At 42.9% G+C, this 17096-nt stretch overlaps 2 protein-coding genes across 2 annotated transcripts; one reads left to right on the top strand and one right to left on the bottom strand.

The window, feature by feature from the left end:
• The first annotated feature begins 1710 nt into the window (after nt 1–1710).
• On the top strand, nt 1711–4594 carry LOC129719508 (pupal cuticle protein Edg-78E-like). Its single transcript, XM_055670903.1, has 2 exons — nt 1711–1761; nt 3999–4594. The coding sequence occupies exons 1-2, from the start codon at nt 1711–1713 to the stop codon at nt 4380–4382; spliced, it is 435 nt and encodes a 144-aa protein (XP_055526878.1). The 3' UTR covers nt 4383–4594.
• On the bottom strand, nt 4568–6722 carry LOC129722259 (polyserase-2-like). Its single transcript, XM_055675575.1, has 6 exons — nt 5986–6722; nt 5695–5928; nt 5569–5642; nt 5423–5511; nt 5121–5350; nt 4568–5062 (listed from the first exon to the last, which is right to left on the bottom strand). Exons 1-6 carry the CDS (start codon nt 6653–6655, stop codon nt 4611–4613), a joined length of 1749 nt encoding a protein of 582 aa, XP_055531550.1. The 5' UTR covers nt 6656–6722; the 3' UTR covers nt 4568–4610.
• Between the last annotated feature and the right edge of the window lie 10374 nt (nt 6723–17096).

Genomic DNA, 17096 nt, shown 5'->3' with positions numbered 1-17096 from the left:
CAAGTTGCTGCTAAAATGCGAAAAACTCCAAAAATTGGTGAAAAATATACTGAAGCAGCTGTCCCCAAGCAATAAAAAGTGGTGTTTCGATTAGAGAAGCTTCCACGATCCACCGTAATGTTCCGTGCGAGCAGGAAGTGGTCAGGAAAACCACGAAAAGGAAAACCAGCTGCATTGTAAAGGATTCCCCATTTCGAAAGAGCGGCAGCGGCAGTATACAGTTGCAAGATTTATCTCAGAAAATCCTCGTCCTTCAAGGTTCATACGAAATAGGGTGAACTAGCCTATAGTGGACCCCTTTCCTATAGTTGACGACTAGCCAGATTAACTCAATTTATTCGATTCGAGGGATTTTCAGAAAACTACCATCGGGAAACATCTTTCGCAGTCAATCTGCATCACACATATTTATAAATTCCGATATACGTTCAAGGAAATTGAGTTAATCTGACAGGTGGATCAATATAGGTTTATATAGTTAATTAATTTACACACCTCCGATTGAGTGAGCACCGATTTCGGCTGCTCAGTTCTCGACGAAGTAAACATTTAAAAATCAAATGTGGTTTCAAACGGATCATTTAAATATGCGTGATGATATGGGTCGTACCCAAAATTTCACCATCATTAAATTTTTGACTTTAGTATTAAAATCTCATGTTAACTTTTACTAATTCGATAGGGGCGAAATGGTCACCGTTAGGTGGCATGAAATGAGCACACCTTGTCACATAAACTTACTCGAAATTAATCTCAGTAGACTTGAGTGAGTTGTTTGTTTCCATAGTCAGTGTTTGTTTACATTGATGGTGCAAACATATAAAGGGTGATTTTTTTGCAATTTGGTTTTTCATGTATTCAGATTCGACAGTTCACGCGGGAATTCTGACAGCTGTCAAAGTTTCATGTACTCAGTTTGGTTTGCCATTTCACTATGAACAGACTTACGCCTGGAGAACGCTTACAAACAATCGAATTTTTGGGCCTTAGAACAACTTGCCGAAAATCCACTTTTTTACCGAAAAATTGTTTTCAGTGACGAAGCTCATTTCTGGTTAAATGGGTATGTTAATAAGCAAAATTGCCGCATTTGGATCAAAGAGCAACCAGAGGCAATACAAGAATCGCCAATGCACCCAGAAAAAAAGTACTGTTTGGTGCGGTTTACACGCTGGGGGCATCATTGGTCCGTACTTCTCCATTACACGCGTTATTCGTGAGATAACAGCCGGAATGCTCGAAAAAGTGACCCAAAATTGGACTTTTCGTATGGACCATTTAAAACGTAGCCGTGGCCAACATTTGAGTTAAATTATCTTTAAATAGTAAATGGCATAAACTAATTTATCGGCTCAAATAAAGATTTCATACAGTTTTGTAATTTTTATGCGTTTTTTTTTAAGAAAAACCAAATTCCTGAAAAATCACCCTTTGTTAGAAAATCTTTGAGACCGGATCGGTCAGAAAAAGGGACTGCAGGCAGAATTGGCCACCATAAGGCGCGACGGAACATTCACGAAACAAGCCGCCAAGTATTACGGCATCCCGCGACAAACGTTGGCCCATTAGTTGTACATCTACACAGTTTCGAAATATGTTCTATAAGAGTGCGCATTAGACCCCGTGGGTGCTCATGATGCCCCAGTGGGGTGCTCATTATGCCCCTATTCCCCCTACATTGCCTCATGGTTAGCACTGGTAGAGCAAGAAATGACACTACACACCTGTGAGCAAAGCAAATCCACCCGATCGGTTAAAATTGTGAATCAGATGCTACTCTGATCGGTTCTTCCTATCCCCGTTCAAAAGGAGCATATACATAATAGCAAACTAAGGATTAATGCTGCGAAACAGCGCAGTAGGATATTGGGGACAAAACAAAATTCCCCAACGAACGATTGCGTTTTTTTTTTCATTAGCTAACTTGATCGCTCTGGCATATTATTTTATCAGGGGAAAATGTTAGAGGAGTCGGTGTATTCGAAAGCCTGAAGCGAACATAAAATAGCGCTTTCACAGGCATTATCTATTTTCGAGTCTTGTGCTTCTGAAAATTCGAAGTGGTTGCTCGAAGTCGGCCGTTTATGGTTTCAAGTTTCAACACCGTTTCACCTTAATATCCTGTCCCACGACGACCCACAAAAAAGCCCATAGTTTATGGTCAGAATTATTAGCCGGCCAAACTTTGTTTTTCCAATACTCTGGAACATTTTCCATAAGCTATTTTTAATTTTTTTTTTTGGCTATTTTAGAAGTGTATGCAGGTTAATTTCGTACTCAAGTTGTTTGATTTAAAACACTGTTGATCTCGACCCGTTTGTAAAATGAATAATTTCTGTTCCATAAAATTAATAATGAATTTGGTTGTTGCTTACATACATATTACCTGGCGCATCTGGAATATTATTCTGTTTCTAACATTAATATCACTCGACCTTATAGAAAAGTCGCATTTCGCGCACCTAAAATGAAGAGAAGGACTCTCAATTATGTTGAGTACCGTCATCCGGGGTGAGATTGTGCCAAAAAATGATGCTTTTTTGTTCTCAAGCTTGTAACGCACACATTTAAGCAAAGAATTCGATCCAAAATACACCAATGCATTCTAGAATGTTTTGTTAACAACTACAACAAATATGGTTAAGTTACAATAAACTATAATTTTGCTAAAAATACATGAACTTTGGCTCAATCTCACCCCTTCCATGGGGTGAGATTGTGCCGAAAACAAAAAGTTGAATTTAATACCTGTTAAATGAACAGTAGTATGTCTACGAATAATCCACATGACTAACATGATAAAACAGTAAGTATAGGGACGACCATAAACAACGTGGACTATTAAGGGGCTTTAGGGGGTTGATCAGAAACCATGTTTCATATGAATTATAAAAAAATGTATGGCTGGATCAAATTGATACATAGAGTAATTAGTTATGAGAACGTGGCTTATAGACAGTCTCTATACACATAGTGGCGTCTCCAGGTAGTCTAAAAAGGGAAAACGTTGAGGCATGAAGTTTGAGAAGACTTTTCGTTTCAATTATTATGTGTCATTGACAACTGTATATTCCATTGGAGATCTCAAAACCTCTGGAAACGTACCCACAACCCTCCTTCTTCGCTTTAAAAATCATCTGTTTATATAGAATTGGTGTATGTAACAAAATTTTCCATTCCATAAGTAATATCAAGCATTGAAAATTTCCATATAACAATTGAGAACAGTAAGCTTCTCAAGCATTTAGTCATTATTTCAAAGAATACCATAGTTAGACAACATACCTTATGCTGTGGGAAAAAAACATACCCTATGTAAACAATGCAAGTGTTTTGGTGTATACTGATATAATTTTGTCGTGAATGTGAATTCCGCACACTGTGCCGTTCAATATAGCTTGGCACAATCTCACCCTAAAAGGGCTCGAAAAGTGTACAGTTTGGAGAAACATTATTTTCTGAGCCGGCACATATTCAATGCATAATATTTCCTTAACACATTGGAGACGACATCCTAACGTACCAACTGAGCAGTAAGTTGATGTGATTCCTTGATCGGGTTGGCTTTCCTGGGACATTTTTGGATAGCGTTATTTGCGCATGTTTTTCACCCTGTACTTTGAAACATTCTTGAAGCGAAACAGTTCACTGATATTATCTATATTCCATCCTAAGTTGTGCATGAATATGTCATGTTTCATAAAGTATTGAATTTGAGGTATTAGGTTTTGGAAATCGCAAGTAATTTAACATACAAACATTTCCCGTTTTGGCTCAATCTCACCCCTGTGGCTTAATCTCACCCCGGCAGACGGTATGTTAGGATTTTCCAGGATTTGACCGATTCAGAGTTTTTTTTTGTAGAATGTAGGAATAATTATTTAATATTCTCATATCCATATTTATTCGGCGAAGATTTTTTTTAAGTAACAACTTGTGCTATATTGCGTGACTTTTAGAAATTTCTCTTTATAATCATTGTTATTGTGATAACAAAGTTAATAGTTAGGTTTATTTCCTTCCAACATCAGATCGCCCTGATTTCCACCCTGTTGGTACTGGTAGCTTCTGCCCCCGCCATCGATGATGCCACCGCCACCATTCTAACGCAACAGAACCAGATCGACCCGGATGGAGAATATGCGTGGAAAATCGCCACCAGCAACGGCATCCAGCAGGAGGAAAGTGGCACCGGCGGTCAATTCGTGCAGGGATCCGCATCATGGGTTGGCGACGACGGAATACCCATCGTGCTGACCTACACAGCCGATGAATTTGGATACCATCCGCAGGGAATTCACCTTCCGACGCCACCCCCGATTCCGGACTACATTCTGCGAGCTCTGAAGTACATCGAGGCACATTCGCAGAATCGCGTCTGAAGGCAGAAAAGGGGGAAAATCTTACACTACGAACAGGGTACAGGACCCTGTTTAAAACCAAAATGTGTGAAATACTCTGATAAGCTGCCAAGTTCAATAAAAAAGAACTCATTGTTAAATTTAAGCTCTCGCATCATCGAACGTCTAAATAAATATATTTAATTAAAGAAGGAAAAGTAAAGAAGTCAGTAAAATATAACCATGTATTTTATAGTCATTAAGTACAACCTAAACATTCGTTCGATTTAACACTGGATGATCTGGATACACAAAGTCCGGGTTCAATTCATCTGAATCAGTCTTAATCGGCCTTACAATTGCTTCCGATGTGGGGACATCGAGATCGGAGCTGTCACCCCAAACTACTTCTTCAATCCAGTCCAAGTGGGAAGCAACACGAGTATACAAATCAAGAGGCACGGTCCTTGCCAGTATGTCAGTGCTGGTTGCCACCTGAATAGCCAATAGCGTAACCATACAGGTGCGAGTACTCATAGTTTGCAGCGCTGCTCCCGGTATTCGGACGGAGGTTTCCCTCTCGGGGTCGTCATTCATCACACACACTTCGCCGTCAGAAATACCGGACGAAAATCGACGCGACTTAAAGAAATCCATCCGGTTACATTCGTCCCTCGCGATTACACGGTTTTCAACAGTTTCCAGAAATTCGGATCGTTCGCCTGTGGCGAAATTTAAAATTAGTTAAGTAAGAACATTTCATTTCCTTCCAAGTGTTACCATTTCCAACGTGTCCCGTTACCAGCAACGTTTCGTATAGATTCTCGGTCCAGTTGTTGGCCAAACAGGCCGGTAAAAGGGATGGTGTAAAACGGACTGAGGTTTCCAACTGAATGAGTGCAAGATCATGATATGCTAATTGTTTACGGTAAGCTGGATGGCAAGTTACGTTTACTACTTTGTTATTCGTCGTTTCTCCGATTCGCACGAAGTCAAGCTCAAAGGGACCACTGATAATGGTATTACAATTTGGAGATATGTTATTTGAATAGAACACTATCATGTGAACGTTTCATACAAACCTGGTGCAATGACATGGTATCAACACAAAATTGTTACTCACTAAGACCCCGGAGCATGCTGTCATCGGTCCTTCGTACCAAATACTGACCTAGATTTTAGGTGATTTTGAAACTTAGGAAAAAAGTAAAACTATACTTTAACTCACAGAATGAGGATTCCTTGAATTGTAGCAAACTCCATTTCCTTTTTTCTTGGCAATTAATTTAAATTTGTCGCATTCTGTAGAGAAAAAATTACATAGAATTACGACGATCCTAACGCAAATACTCACCGATTTCGCTAACCCGTCTGGAGATGGGCTTGATAACTCCGGCTGGTCCTGTGCGGGTCAAGTTACTGATCCACGAAAGATGGTACACCACGTTGGCAAACACTACAAACTTGGAAGTGTCACACCCGTCATGTTCATCGATTCCCGCGAACGAAACGATACCTTTCAAAACCCAGCGATCGCCTTCACTAACGTAGAATCCTCCTCCACTGTCCCCCTTGCAAACACTCGTTCCTGTTAAAAGATTATCTCAAATTCCAAACACAGACTCTACCATTAAATGCTACTAACCATTTCTATCACCAGCACAGAAAACGCTGGGATTCAAAAAGCGTCCAAATAGAATCGGATCGTTCTGAAGGCACTGAAGATGGCTTACGATTGGCATCTCGGCCGTTCGAAGCTGCGCCGGAAGTGATCCATTCTCCAACTGGCCCCATCCGGTGATCGAACCTCGCAAACCGTCCAGTTTAGCGGCATTCCTATCCGCTTGCATATCCAAGCATATCGGAATGACGTAATCGGAATACTGAACGGTTGAATTCAGCACCAGCAGAGCGATGTCATTCCTATTTGTTTCAAAATCTTCATGAACATGCACTTCCGTTACCGATTTCACTTGCATGTGGTCCGGATGTTCCCGTAGATCGTGACGACCGAGATGAATCGCCAACACACGGGCGTCGATTGGAAATCCATTAGATCGGACAACACAGTGCGCGGAAGTGAGAACATGACGCTGATCTATGAGAGTTCCTCCACATTTGTACTCACTTCCATTCTGTGTTCTGTGGTACAAAGCAACATGCCACGGCCATTGTCCCTTTTCCGCTATATAGCCGTGATGAACCAGCTGTACTCCAAAGCGTTTTCGAATACCGCATCGATACAGGCCATTTGTGGAGTAAGTTTGGGATTCAGGAAAAGCGGAAATAATCACCACCAACACCGCTAGCAGCATTTTATTGCGACAAGTTTAACTCGACTGAAACTACTGCAACTGCATCGGCTGTTAGTAAGTAACCGACGAATGACGATAATGAGTTCTCATGAACTTGCGATTTGTTATTGTTTACGTGAAATAGCGGAAAGTACACCAGGGTTACATTAATACTAGCTTGAACAGCCGGTATTCTAGATTCATGAATTACAGAGTGTCGGTAGAAATTCGCACAACAAGAGACAAGCTCCAACGTTGATCTAATCACAAATCTTTTACTTCTACGATAGGCATGTGTGCGACTACAGAATAAAGTCAAACTGTACCAAGAGTTATAATATTGCATAATGTAAGGCGGTTAATTTCAGCTGTCGAATTCAGCAGAAAAAAGGAAAAGCTAGCGTGTTCACCTACTCACCACTGCTGTGATGGTACAATACTGGGCTTTTCTCCAACTAAAGCTTTCAGAACCAAATGTACGGCTTATTACATCAACTGGATAACACTGGTCCTTAAAATGAAAAAAAAAAAAAAAAAATGCAGCCCAAAACCTCAAACCGGGAAAAATAAAGGATTAGTTTTGGTACCCCTAGCCATTATCAAAACGCGTCAACTTACGTGAGAGTTCACGTAGTAATTGCTCGACGGGTTCGACGCTCCAGCGTTATGTTTACGAGAAAACTTATTTAACTCTCTGGAAAAAAATAGTCAGTGGCTAGGGACACCGAAATTCACAGGAATGGTTGAAAAGTTATAACCTTTTTCCGGTTTGAGCTTTTGGAGTGCACCTGTGTCGACCAGTGTAATCGTATTTTGATGCAAAATTGAGGCATGACTTTTAATTGATTGAAAATGTATGTTTTGGTATATAAATTAAAGGGTGCACGGAATCCAATTGTATAATTTTCAAATGGAAGTAACTTTTTACTCATTAAGTATTTTCTAATGAGCATTTGAGTGGAATTTGTTTAATGTGCATTGCTGACACTGTGTAAGTGGTACTTAGCCGCTGCAATCGTTGCGAAGCTGGAAGAACAGGAAAGGCGTGAAAAAATTTTGCACACATACCTCGAAAATTCGAATCTTTCTCATCGTGCAATCAGTGGAAACTATGGTCATATGCTGACTGGAAAGGGGATCATACGCGGCTGTGTGCCCATATAAGGGGCGGAGTACAACAGCGTCTGACCCGGAGCGGGCGGCTGAATTATAGAATGCTATATCCCGCCAGCTACACCTAAGATGGCCTAAGACGGCAGAGCTGCATGCCACCACTGGTCGACGTGTGGCGATCGTCGAGGACACACAATACATGTGTGACCACTCGGTGGAGTCATACTCCACCATGGACAAGGATAGCGGCTGGAAGGGGGACCAAATTAACGAACGCAGAAGAACCTGGAGGTGGAAAAACGGTGAATCAGTCCATGTCCACACCAAACATTTCGGAGGATGGTCCCTTGCTAGTCAAGGCCGTCGAAAGGTGCATGGACATGCGGCCGAGAGTGGCGGCGCTATCCGAACAACTCGACGCCATAATCGAGTTCTCGGCTAACAGGCGGAATACCACTGGCGACCTGAAGCAGAGCTTCCTCCTGCTTCGGAGCAACATTTATGAAGCCAGTAAAAAGTACGAAGAACTCACAGCTCGAGTGAAGGTGGCCGGGAAAGCGGCCAGGACAAGGAGGGCGACTGAATCCAAAGAGGTGCAGACAGACGCCCTCTCGTTTGCGGCAGTTTGCTCTACGGGCAGGTCGCTAAGCGAAGCAGGCAGTCGGGAAGGTACGACGCGCCAAGATGGCGGAGCGGCCAGAGGACCAACAAAAGTCAAGAAGGCGCGGAGTAGGGGGAATGCCCTCATACTCAAGACGGATGGGCTCAAGCACTCAGAAGTCTTGAAGAAGATGAGGGGTGAAACCCAGCTCGAGGATCTGGTGGCAGATGTGCGGAGTATCCGCCGATCTCGCACTGGCGAGATGATACTTGAGTTCCGGAAGGACGCCAAGAATAAGGGGCTACCTATGCAACGTAGGTCCTAGGGAAGGAGGTGCAAGTGCGGGCACTCACCTCAGAGGTGACTCTCCAGCCTAAAAACCGAACAAGTCCGGCAGGGGCCCAGGTAGCTACCTTTCGACTAGCGTCGGCGGATGCTAACCTGGCCCTGAAAGAAAGCAAGTTGAGAGTGGGCTGGTCAGTATGCCCTCTGAGCATACTACAGCAACCGGACATTTGCTTCCGGTGCTTTGAGGGAGGACATAAGTCCTAGACCTGCAAGGGGCCCGATAGGAGCCAGTTGTGCAGGCGATGTGAAAGTGCAGGCCATAAAGCAAAGGACTGCGGGGAGTCTCCCAAGTGTATGGTATGTTCCGGGAAACGGGATGCCAAACACTTTATGGGAGGCCCCAGGTGCCCAGCCGTTAAGCGAGCTGCGAAACCTTGGGCGTAAGGGTGACGCAGCTGAATATGAACCATTGCTTCGCACACCCAGCAGCTGCTACACCATGCAGCCACTGAGTCGTTGTCGGACATCGCAATATCGTACCCCTACCGCAGCTCTCCCAGAAACGGTAACTGGGTTGCGGATAGGTCCAGTATGGCGGCCATATGGACGACGAGCGAATTCTCGGTTCAGCGAGGTACCTCAGAAGTAGGGTACATAGTTGCCAAGGTGAACGGAGTGTTCTACTGCAGTTGCTATGCTCCGCCACGTTGGTCTACCGAAAGTTTCGCTCAGATGGTCGACCTGTTATCCATGGAGCAAACGGGCCTAACGCCTTTGGTGGTGGCGAGCGACTTCAACGCTTGGGTTGTCGATCGGGGAAGTAGCTTCACGAACCAGAGGGGTCAGATCTTGTTGGAGGCTTTGGCATCAACCTGGATCTGGCCAACGTTGGGAACAAAAGTACATACAGCAGAAATGGTGCGGAGTCGATCATAGACGTGACGTTCTCCAGCCCAGGACTGATCAAGAACTGGAGGGTAGACGATGGCTACACTAATAGCGACCATCAGCCGGTCTGCTATAGTGTAGACAACAACGAGAGGCGGCAAGCGACGGGTAGAGCCAACACTCCGACCGTCTGCGGGTGGAAGACATCGTACTTCGATGCCGAGGTATTCGAAGAGGCAATGAGAAGAGAGCGCGAGGCGAGCAGTTGGCTTCGCCCGACTGCTGACCAACTAGCTGCCATGCTATCGCGGGTGTGTGATGCCATCATGCTTAGGACTCGCCAACCTAGGAATGGGAAGCCACCGGTTTACTGGTAGACGGACGCATGCCTCCGTGCAAGACGGAGGAAACAGCGTATGCGAAACGAAGAAGAGAGGACAGAGCGCCGCGCAGCATTCGGTTCTGCAAGATCGATGCTAAAGAGTGCGATAAAGGCCAACAAGAGGGCCTGCTTCAATAGGCTGTGTGCGAGTGCCAATGCAAATCCGTGGGGTGACGCCAACACGATCGTAATGGCCAAGACTGAAAGAGCACTGGTGCCTGCAGAGTGATCACCAGCGATGCTGGAGCGTATCATCGAGGGACTCTTTCCGCGCTACGAGCCAAGCATTTGGCCTCCGGCGGTCGAGTCTCACGCCCGACGTTCCAGTATCTCAGACATAGACCAGAGATGGTCGGTCAACCTGCCGAGCGACGATAGCCGTGTCGAGGTTGAGAATGAGGGAGGGTTACGAATGAGGAACTCATCGTGACAGCTAAATCCTTAAAGTTGAGCAAGGCACCTGGACCGGATGATATCCCTAACCTGGCAATCAGGCTAGCGATTAAAACGACCCCTGGGCTGTTCAGGGTAGTTATGCAGAGGTGCCTGGAAGACTGCCTCTCTCCGGACAGGTGGAAGCGCCAGAGACTGGTCTTACTGCCGAAGGCTGCGAAACCGCCCGGGGACCCTTCGGCATATAGGCCCCTCTGCCTGCTGGACACCGCGGGCAAGGTACATGAAAGGATTATCTTCAAGAGACTGGTGAGGTACACGGAGGATGTACACGGTCTGGCAAGTAACCAGTTCGGCTTCCGGAAAGGCAGGTCCACGCTGGATGCCATCTCCTCCGTCACCAAGACGGCGGAGGTAGCACTCCAGCGCAAGAGAAGGGGATTACGCTATTGCGCAATCGTCACGCTCGACGTGAAAGTGAACCGTAAACGTGAATACACAAGGTAGAGGACTGGATGCGCTCCAAGAAACTGAAGCTAGCGCATCATAGGACGTAGGTTAAGGATGTGAACAACCGTGAATCGCAGCAAGAGGCGGTGGTCAGAGTCGGAGACTGCACCATCACCTCAAAGCGATCTTTGAAGCTCTTGGGGGTTATGGTTGACGATAAGCTCACGTTCGGGAGTCTCGTCGGCTATGCCTGTAAGAGGGCCTCATCGGATATTGCAGCACTATCTCGTAAAATGTCAAATAGCTCAACGGTTTATGGCAGCAAACGAAGACTTCTTGCTAGCGTGGTTTCGTCCATACTTAGGTATGGTAAGCCAGTGTGGTCTAGAGCGCTAGGTACTAACAGTTACCGCGGTACAAAGGGCAGATGGACGCACCGACTTATTCCGGAAATATCCGGTTGGGTCGAGGGGCGCCATAGTGAAATGAACTTCCACCTGACACAGGTCCTGTCAGGCCATGGTTACTTCAGGCAATATCTGCACAGGTTCGGATACGCGTGGGGTGGAGGAGACTGCTGAGCACGTCTTCTTCGTACGCCCCCGTCTTGTAGGAGTGAGGAGCGACATGATGGCTAGTCTCATCCCCACACCCTGAGTTCTCTTCTCAGGTGTCTGTTCGCAGATTTCCCGCCACCCTAAAAAAAAAAAAAACACCTAAGAAGGCAGCCCCATCAGCAGGATGTAGGTTTTGCGACCCTGGTAAGGTAGCATACCGAAACCTTTTTTCAACCACCAACAAGGAAATTAGAAATACGAAACGGATCAATCAGCAAAGACCTAGGCTACGAACACGGAAAAAGATTAAGGTGCAGTGGACCCTACTGCACACACGTCTTTCAAGTACCACATCCACTACAGTGGCGACAAAGCAGCGGAACGGGGCGTCGGTTTCATAGTGCTGGGAAATCAGAAAACAAGTGTCATCCGGTGGAGGCCCGTAGATGACCGTATATGCGTGTTAAGGATCAAGGGCAAATTCTTTAACTACGGTTTAATCAAAACCTACGCACCGACAAACTACAAATACGATGAAGTCAAAGATGAGTTCTATGACAAGCTTGGGCGAACCAATGAAAACGGCCTGAGGCTGATAAACTTTGCCGCGGCCAGAGGAATGACCATATGTAGCTTCTATTTTCCACGTTTGAATATTCGGAAACACACCGGGAGGCATCCAAATGGAGAAGCCTGCTCCCAGATCGATCAGGTACTGATTGACGGTCGGCACTTTTCGGATGTTACTGATGTTGGGTTTTTTCAGGGACCAAACATTTGACCTGTGTCAGGTGGAAGTTCATTTCACTATGGCGCCTCTCGACCCAACCGGATATTTCCGGAATAAGTCGGTGCGTCCATCTGCCCTTTGTAGAGTTAGACCATTTCCGCTGCCAGCGGAGCAACGAGAATGACCTTCTGACCATTATCTCGTCGTTTGTAAGATCCGCGGACGGTTGTCGAACGTGCTGAAATCTCGCACAGAAAGGACGACGCGTTTCAATATTCAACGGCTGAAAGCTGATGGCGTGGTAGCAGAGAACGTCAGAGAGCTGGATCAACGAATCGCAGAACAGCAGGAGGAAGGAGTGGAAGACATAAATGGGCTGTGGAGCAGTATCCACGGCGCCATCGAAACGACTGCGAGAGAGGTGGTAGGTACGACACGTCGAAGACAGCGTAACGGCTGGCTCGAGGCCGAGTGCCAGAGAGCGACAGATGAGAAGAACCTTGCCAGGAACCGCGTGCTCACTGCGGCTACACGTCAGAACAGAGAGAGGTACAGGGGGGCAAGAGCTGTGCCGAAAATAGAACCCACCGTCGGAAGAAGCGCAAGTACGAGTAGCAGGTGCTCGCCAGCGCAGAGGACAGCTATGCTCGAAACGACGTACGGAGATTTTATAGAACTGTCAACAGAGTCAGAAGCAGGAATTTCCCTGGGCCGGTCAGGTATAATGACAAGGACGGCAACCTGCTTACTGATAAACCGACGACGGTTGCAGCCAGGTGAAAGGAACATTTTTAGGCGCTATTGAACGGTTAGGAACCGGATGAGCAGAACAGCAACAGGATGACAATTATGAGTGACGAACAAGCTGTGGAGCCATCAACATAGGAGGAGGTGAAAAAGGCGATTAGTAAGGTATCACCTGAAATGGCTGGACGGAAAAAGAAACCTCGCATCGCTGCGGGGAGGAAAAGAGAGGCATCTCTTTCTGACACTTCGAGTGTCTGTAGTGACAATCCTTTTGATATTTTGCCTGAGCAAGAAGCTGGTGAAATGGAAGTTATTAATAATGAAACTATACAAAATATAAAATCTTTAAAAAAAGAGAAAGTTCCACCTATTGTGGTAACTATTTCTTCTGAATTTAATATATTCAAAAAGGAACTTTCAACGTTTGTTTCTGACGTTAAAGTTACCTATCAAATTGGCCGTAGAGGTGAATGCCGCTTATTAGCCGACTCAGTAAAGGGTCTTGATCGTCTTGTTCAGTATTTAACTGACAAGATGTACAAATTTTTTACATATGACACCAAGAACGCCAAGCCGTTCAAGGTTGTCTTGAAAGGTCTCACCAACGATCAAACCGTTGATGAGATCAAACTTACTTTAACAGAATTACTTGGCATAGCCCCTACCCAAGTAATTCTAATGAAACAAAAATCACGAGGCGAAAACAGTCAGAGAGCTGGAATTTGCCTTGTTAATTATTTAATTCATTTTAACCGCAATGAGGTTAACAACTTAACATGCTTTGTATAATGTGCGTGTAAAGTGGGAAATTTATAGGGAGTATGGCGGAGGTGAAAAGCATATCACCCAATGCCGTACTTGCCAACGTTATGGCCATGGTTCCAAATTCTGTAACATGGACCAAAAATGTCTTAATTGTGGAGACTCTTCTCACAAAAAGGACACATGTCCTGTGAAAGAGAGTAAAAATTTTCGCTGTGCGAATTGTAACGGCAACCATATGTCAAATTTTTATCAATGCCCAGTCCGTTTAGCAATTGTTAAGGCAAGGCAAGGTAAACAAAATTCAATTTCTCAATTAAAACCAACTTCAAAACAAAATTCTCCAAGCGTACCAGTGACGCATAGTTTACCTACTCCTTTGCATACCCTTTTAACTTATGCACAGGTTACAGGTAGTTCGAACATTATACCGCCTAGTGTTGGTAGTTCGAAAATGACCGTTGATATGGGTAAGCAAAACACGCTAGAAAATAATTGTACACCTATTACTCCAGCTAATATTGCTGCCGAAAATATTTTTTCTAATGTCAACTGCCTGGGGCCTATTACGGCAGGTAAACTTTCTTTTTTGCAACAGGCAATGTTCGATCTTATGAACGCCATGTTGCAGGCAAAATCAATGTTTGAAGCCATTCAAATAGGCACAAATTTTACTATTAAAATTGTTTCTAATTTAAAATTTAGCAATGATTTTAAATAAAACAATTAAAATATTAAATTGGAATGCTCGCTCATTGAAGGCCAATGAGAATGAGCTTTTTAACTTTTTAACAGTAAATAATGTGCATATTGCAATTATTACTGAAACATTTTTGAAACCTAACATAAAATTAAAATATGATCTCAATTACGTGGTTCATAGATATGATAGGATTCAGGGTTCCGGCGGTGGAGTTGCAATTGTTATTCATCGCCGAATCAAACATCGTGCTCTTCCCCATCTTGAGACGAAAGTTATTGAAACTTTGGGAATTGAAGTTCAAACTGAACTTGGGATTTTATTTATTGCCGCAGCATATTTACCATTTCAATGCACACGCGAGCTCAAAAATTATTTTAAAGGTGATTTACAAAAACTCACCAGAAATCGTTCGAAATTTTTCATAATCGGCGATTTTAACGCTAAACATCGTTCATGGAATAACTCTCAAAATAATTCCAATGGAAAAATTTTATTCAATGATTGTTCTTCAAGATACTATTCTATTTTGTCTCCGAATAATCCTACATGCTTTTCTTCTGTAAGAAACCCTTCAATAATTGATTTGGTGCTTACAGATCAAAGTCATGTATGTAGTGATTTGATCACACATGCTGACTTTGATTCTGACCATCTTCCAATAACTTTTTCTTTATCCCATGAATCAGTTTTAAACCCTATGAGCTCTGTTTTTAATTATAACAAGGCTAATTGGGAAAGTTACAAAACTCATATTGAGAGAAATTTCAATAATGAGCTTGATTTGCAAAACGAAGTGAATATTGATCCCGCTTTGGAAGCATTAAAATGTGCAATTGTTGATGCCAGGAATTATTCTGTTCCAAAGGCTCAAATGAAATTTGATTCACCAATAACTGACGAAAATCTTGAACTTCTAATTCGTTTGAAAAATGTCCGCAGACGTCAATATCAACGTTCTCGTGACCCTGTTTTTAAAACTATTTATAAAGATTTACAGAAAGAGATTAAACATAGATTTACTCTTCCGAGAAATCAAAATTTTGAGACTAAAGTTGAAAAATTGAAACCATATTCAAAACCATTTTGGAAGCTGTCGAAGATTCTTAAGAAACCTTCAAAGCCTATTCCAGTTTTAAAAGATGGTGAACGTTTTCTTGTATCCAATGAACAAAAGGCTCAAAGACTTGCTCAGCAGTTTGAGAATGTTCATAGCTCAAATTTGAATTTTGTGAGTCCAATTGAAAATGAAGTCACACGTCAATTTGATTTAATTTCTTCCCAGAATTTTTTACCTGCAGAAATAATTGAAACTAACTTGAATGAGATTAAATCAATTATTAAAAATTTCAAAAATATGAAAGCACCTGGTGACGATGGAATCTTTAATATACTAATCAAACATCTCCCTGAGAGCACAATGGAATTTTTAGTGAAAATTTTCAATTGCTGCCTCAAAATTGCATATTTTCCCAAATTATGGAAAAATGCAAAAATTACTCCCATTTTAAAACCGGATAAGAACCCAGCCGAAGTTTCAAGTTATCGACCAATCAGTTTGCTTTCTTCAATAAGTAAACTGTTTGAGAAAATTATTCTTAACAGAATGATGTCACACATTAACGAAAATTCAATTTTTGCAAATGAACAGTTTGGATTTCGCCATGGGCATTCCACAACTCATCAATTGCTCAGAGTTACTAATATGATACGAGCTAACAAATCTGAAGGTTATTCCACTGGAGCTGCTCTTTTGGACATAGAAAAAGCATTCGACAGTGTTTGGCATAAAGGTTTGATTGCGAAATTGCAAACTTTTAATTTTCCAATTTTCCTAATCAAAATTTTAAAAAATTATCTTACTGATCGAACTCTGGAGGTTGTCTATCAGAATTCAAAATCTGATAGATTTCCTGTCAGAGCAGGTGTACCTCAAGGTTCAGTCTTGGGTCCAGTCCTGTACAACATATTCACTTCAGATCTTCCTGATTTGCCTCCAGGATGCACAAAGTCATTGTTCTGCGATGACACAAGCATTTCCGTAAAAGGAAAAAGTCTTCGTGTCATATGCAGTCGAATGCAGAAAAGTTTAGATATTTTTTCTTCCTACTTGCAAAAGTGGAAAATCTCTCCCAATGCTTCTAAAACTCAAATGATAATTTTTCCGCATAAGCCTAGGGCTTCTTTCCTCAAGCCAAACAATAATCACGTTGTCAAGATGAATGGGGTTATTTTAAGTTGGTCCGACAAGGTTAAGTACTTGGGACTAATTTATGATAAAAAACTTATTTTCAAAGAGCACATTGAGAGTATACAAGCCAAGTGCATCAAATATACGAGATGTTTATATCCTCTCATTAACAGGAATTCTAAACTTTGTTTAAAGAACAAACTTTTGATTTACAAACAAATTTTTAGACCAGCAATGCTTTATGCTGTACCGATCTGGTCAAGTTGCTGTTCAACAAGGAAGAAAACGCTCCAAAGGATTCAGAATAAAATTCTGAAAATGATTTTGAAGCGTCCTCCTTGGTTCGGTACACTCGAATTACATAGACTTACTGGTGTTGAACCATTAGAAGCTATGAAAAATAAAATTATTAACAATCTTCGACAAAAATCGTTGCAATCCTCAATTGCTACGATAAGCTCTCTTTACAGCCAATAAGTTAGCAATTAAGTTAGTTGTAAGTTTACTTCCCCTTTTCTGACAAGTAGGTTTAAATCCCTACGAATGATAAGTCCTAATTGCGAAAGCAAACAAATCCTAACAATTAGAATTACAAATTTCTAACAGTGTTGAGAAGTCACCATTTGTGATTGGACACACATACTCATTATTTACTAATAT

Source organism: Wyeomyia smithii, chromosome 2 (genome assembly GCF_029784165.1).
Source record: "Wyeomyia smithii strain HCP4-BCI-WySm-NY-G18 chromosome 2, ASM2978416v1, whole genome shotgun sequence".
NCBI lineage: Eukaryota > Metazoa > Arthropoda > Insecta > Diptera > Culicidae > Wyeomyia > Wyeomyia smithii.
This window is presented reverse-complemented; position numbering and strand designations above follow the sequence as displayed.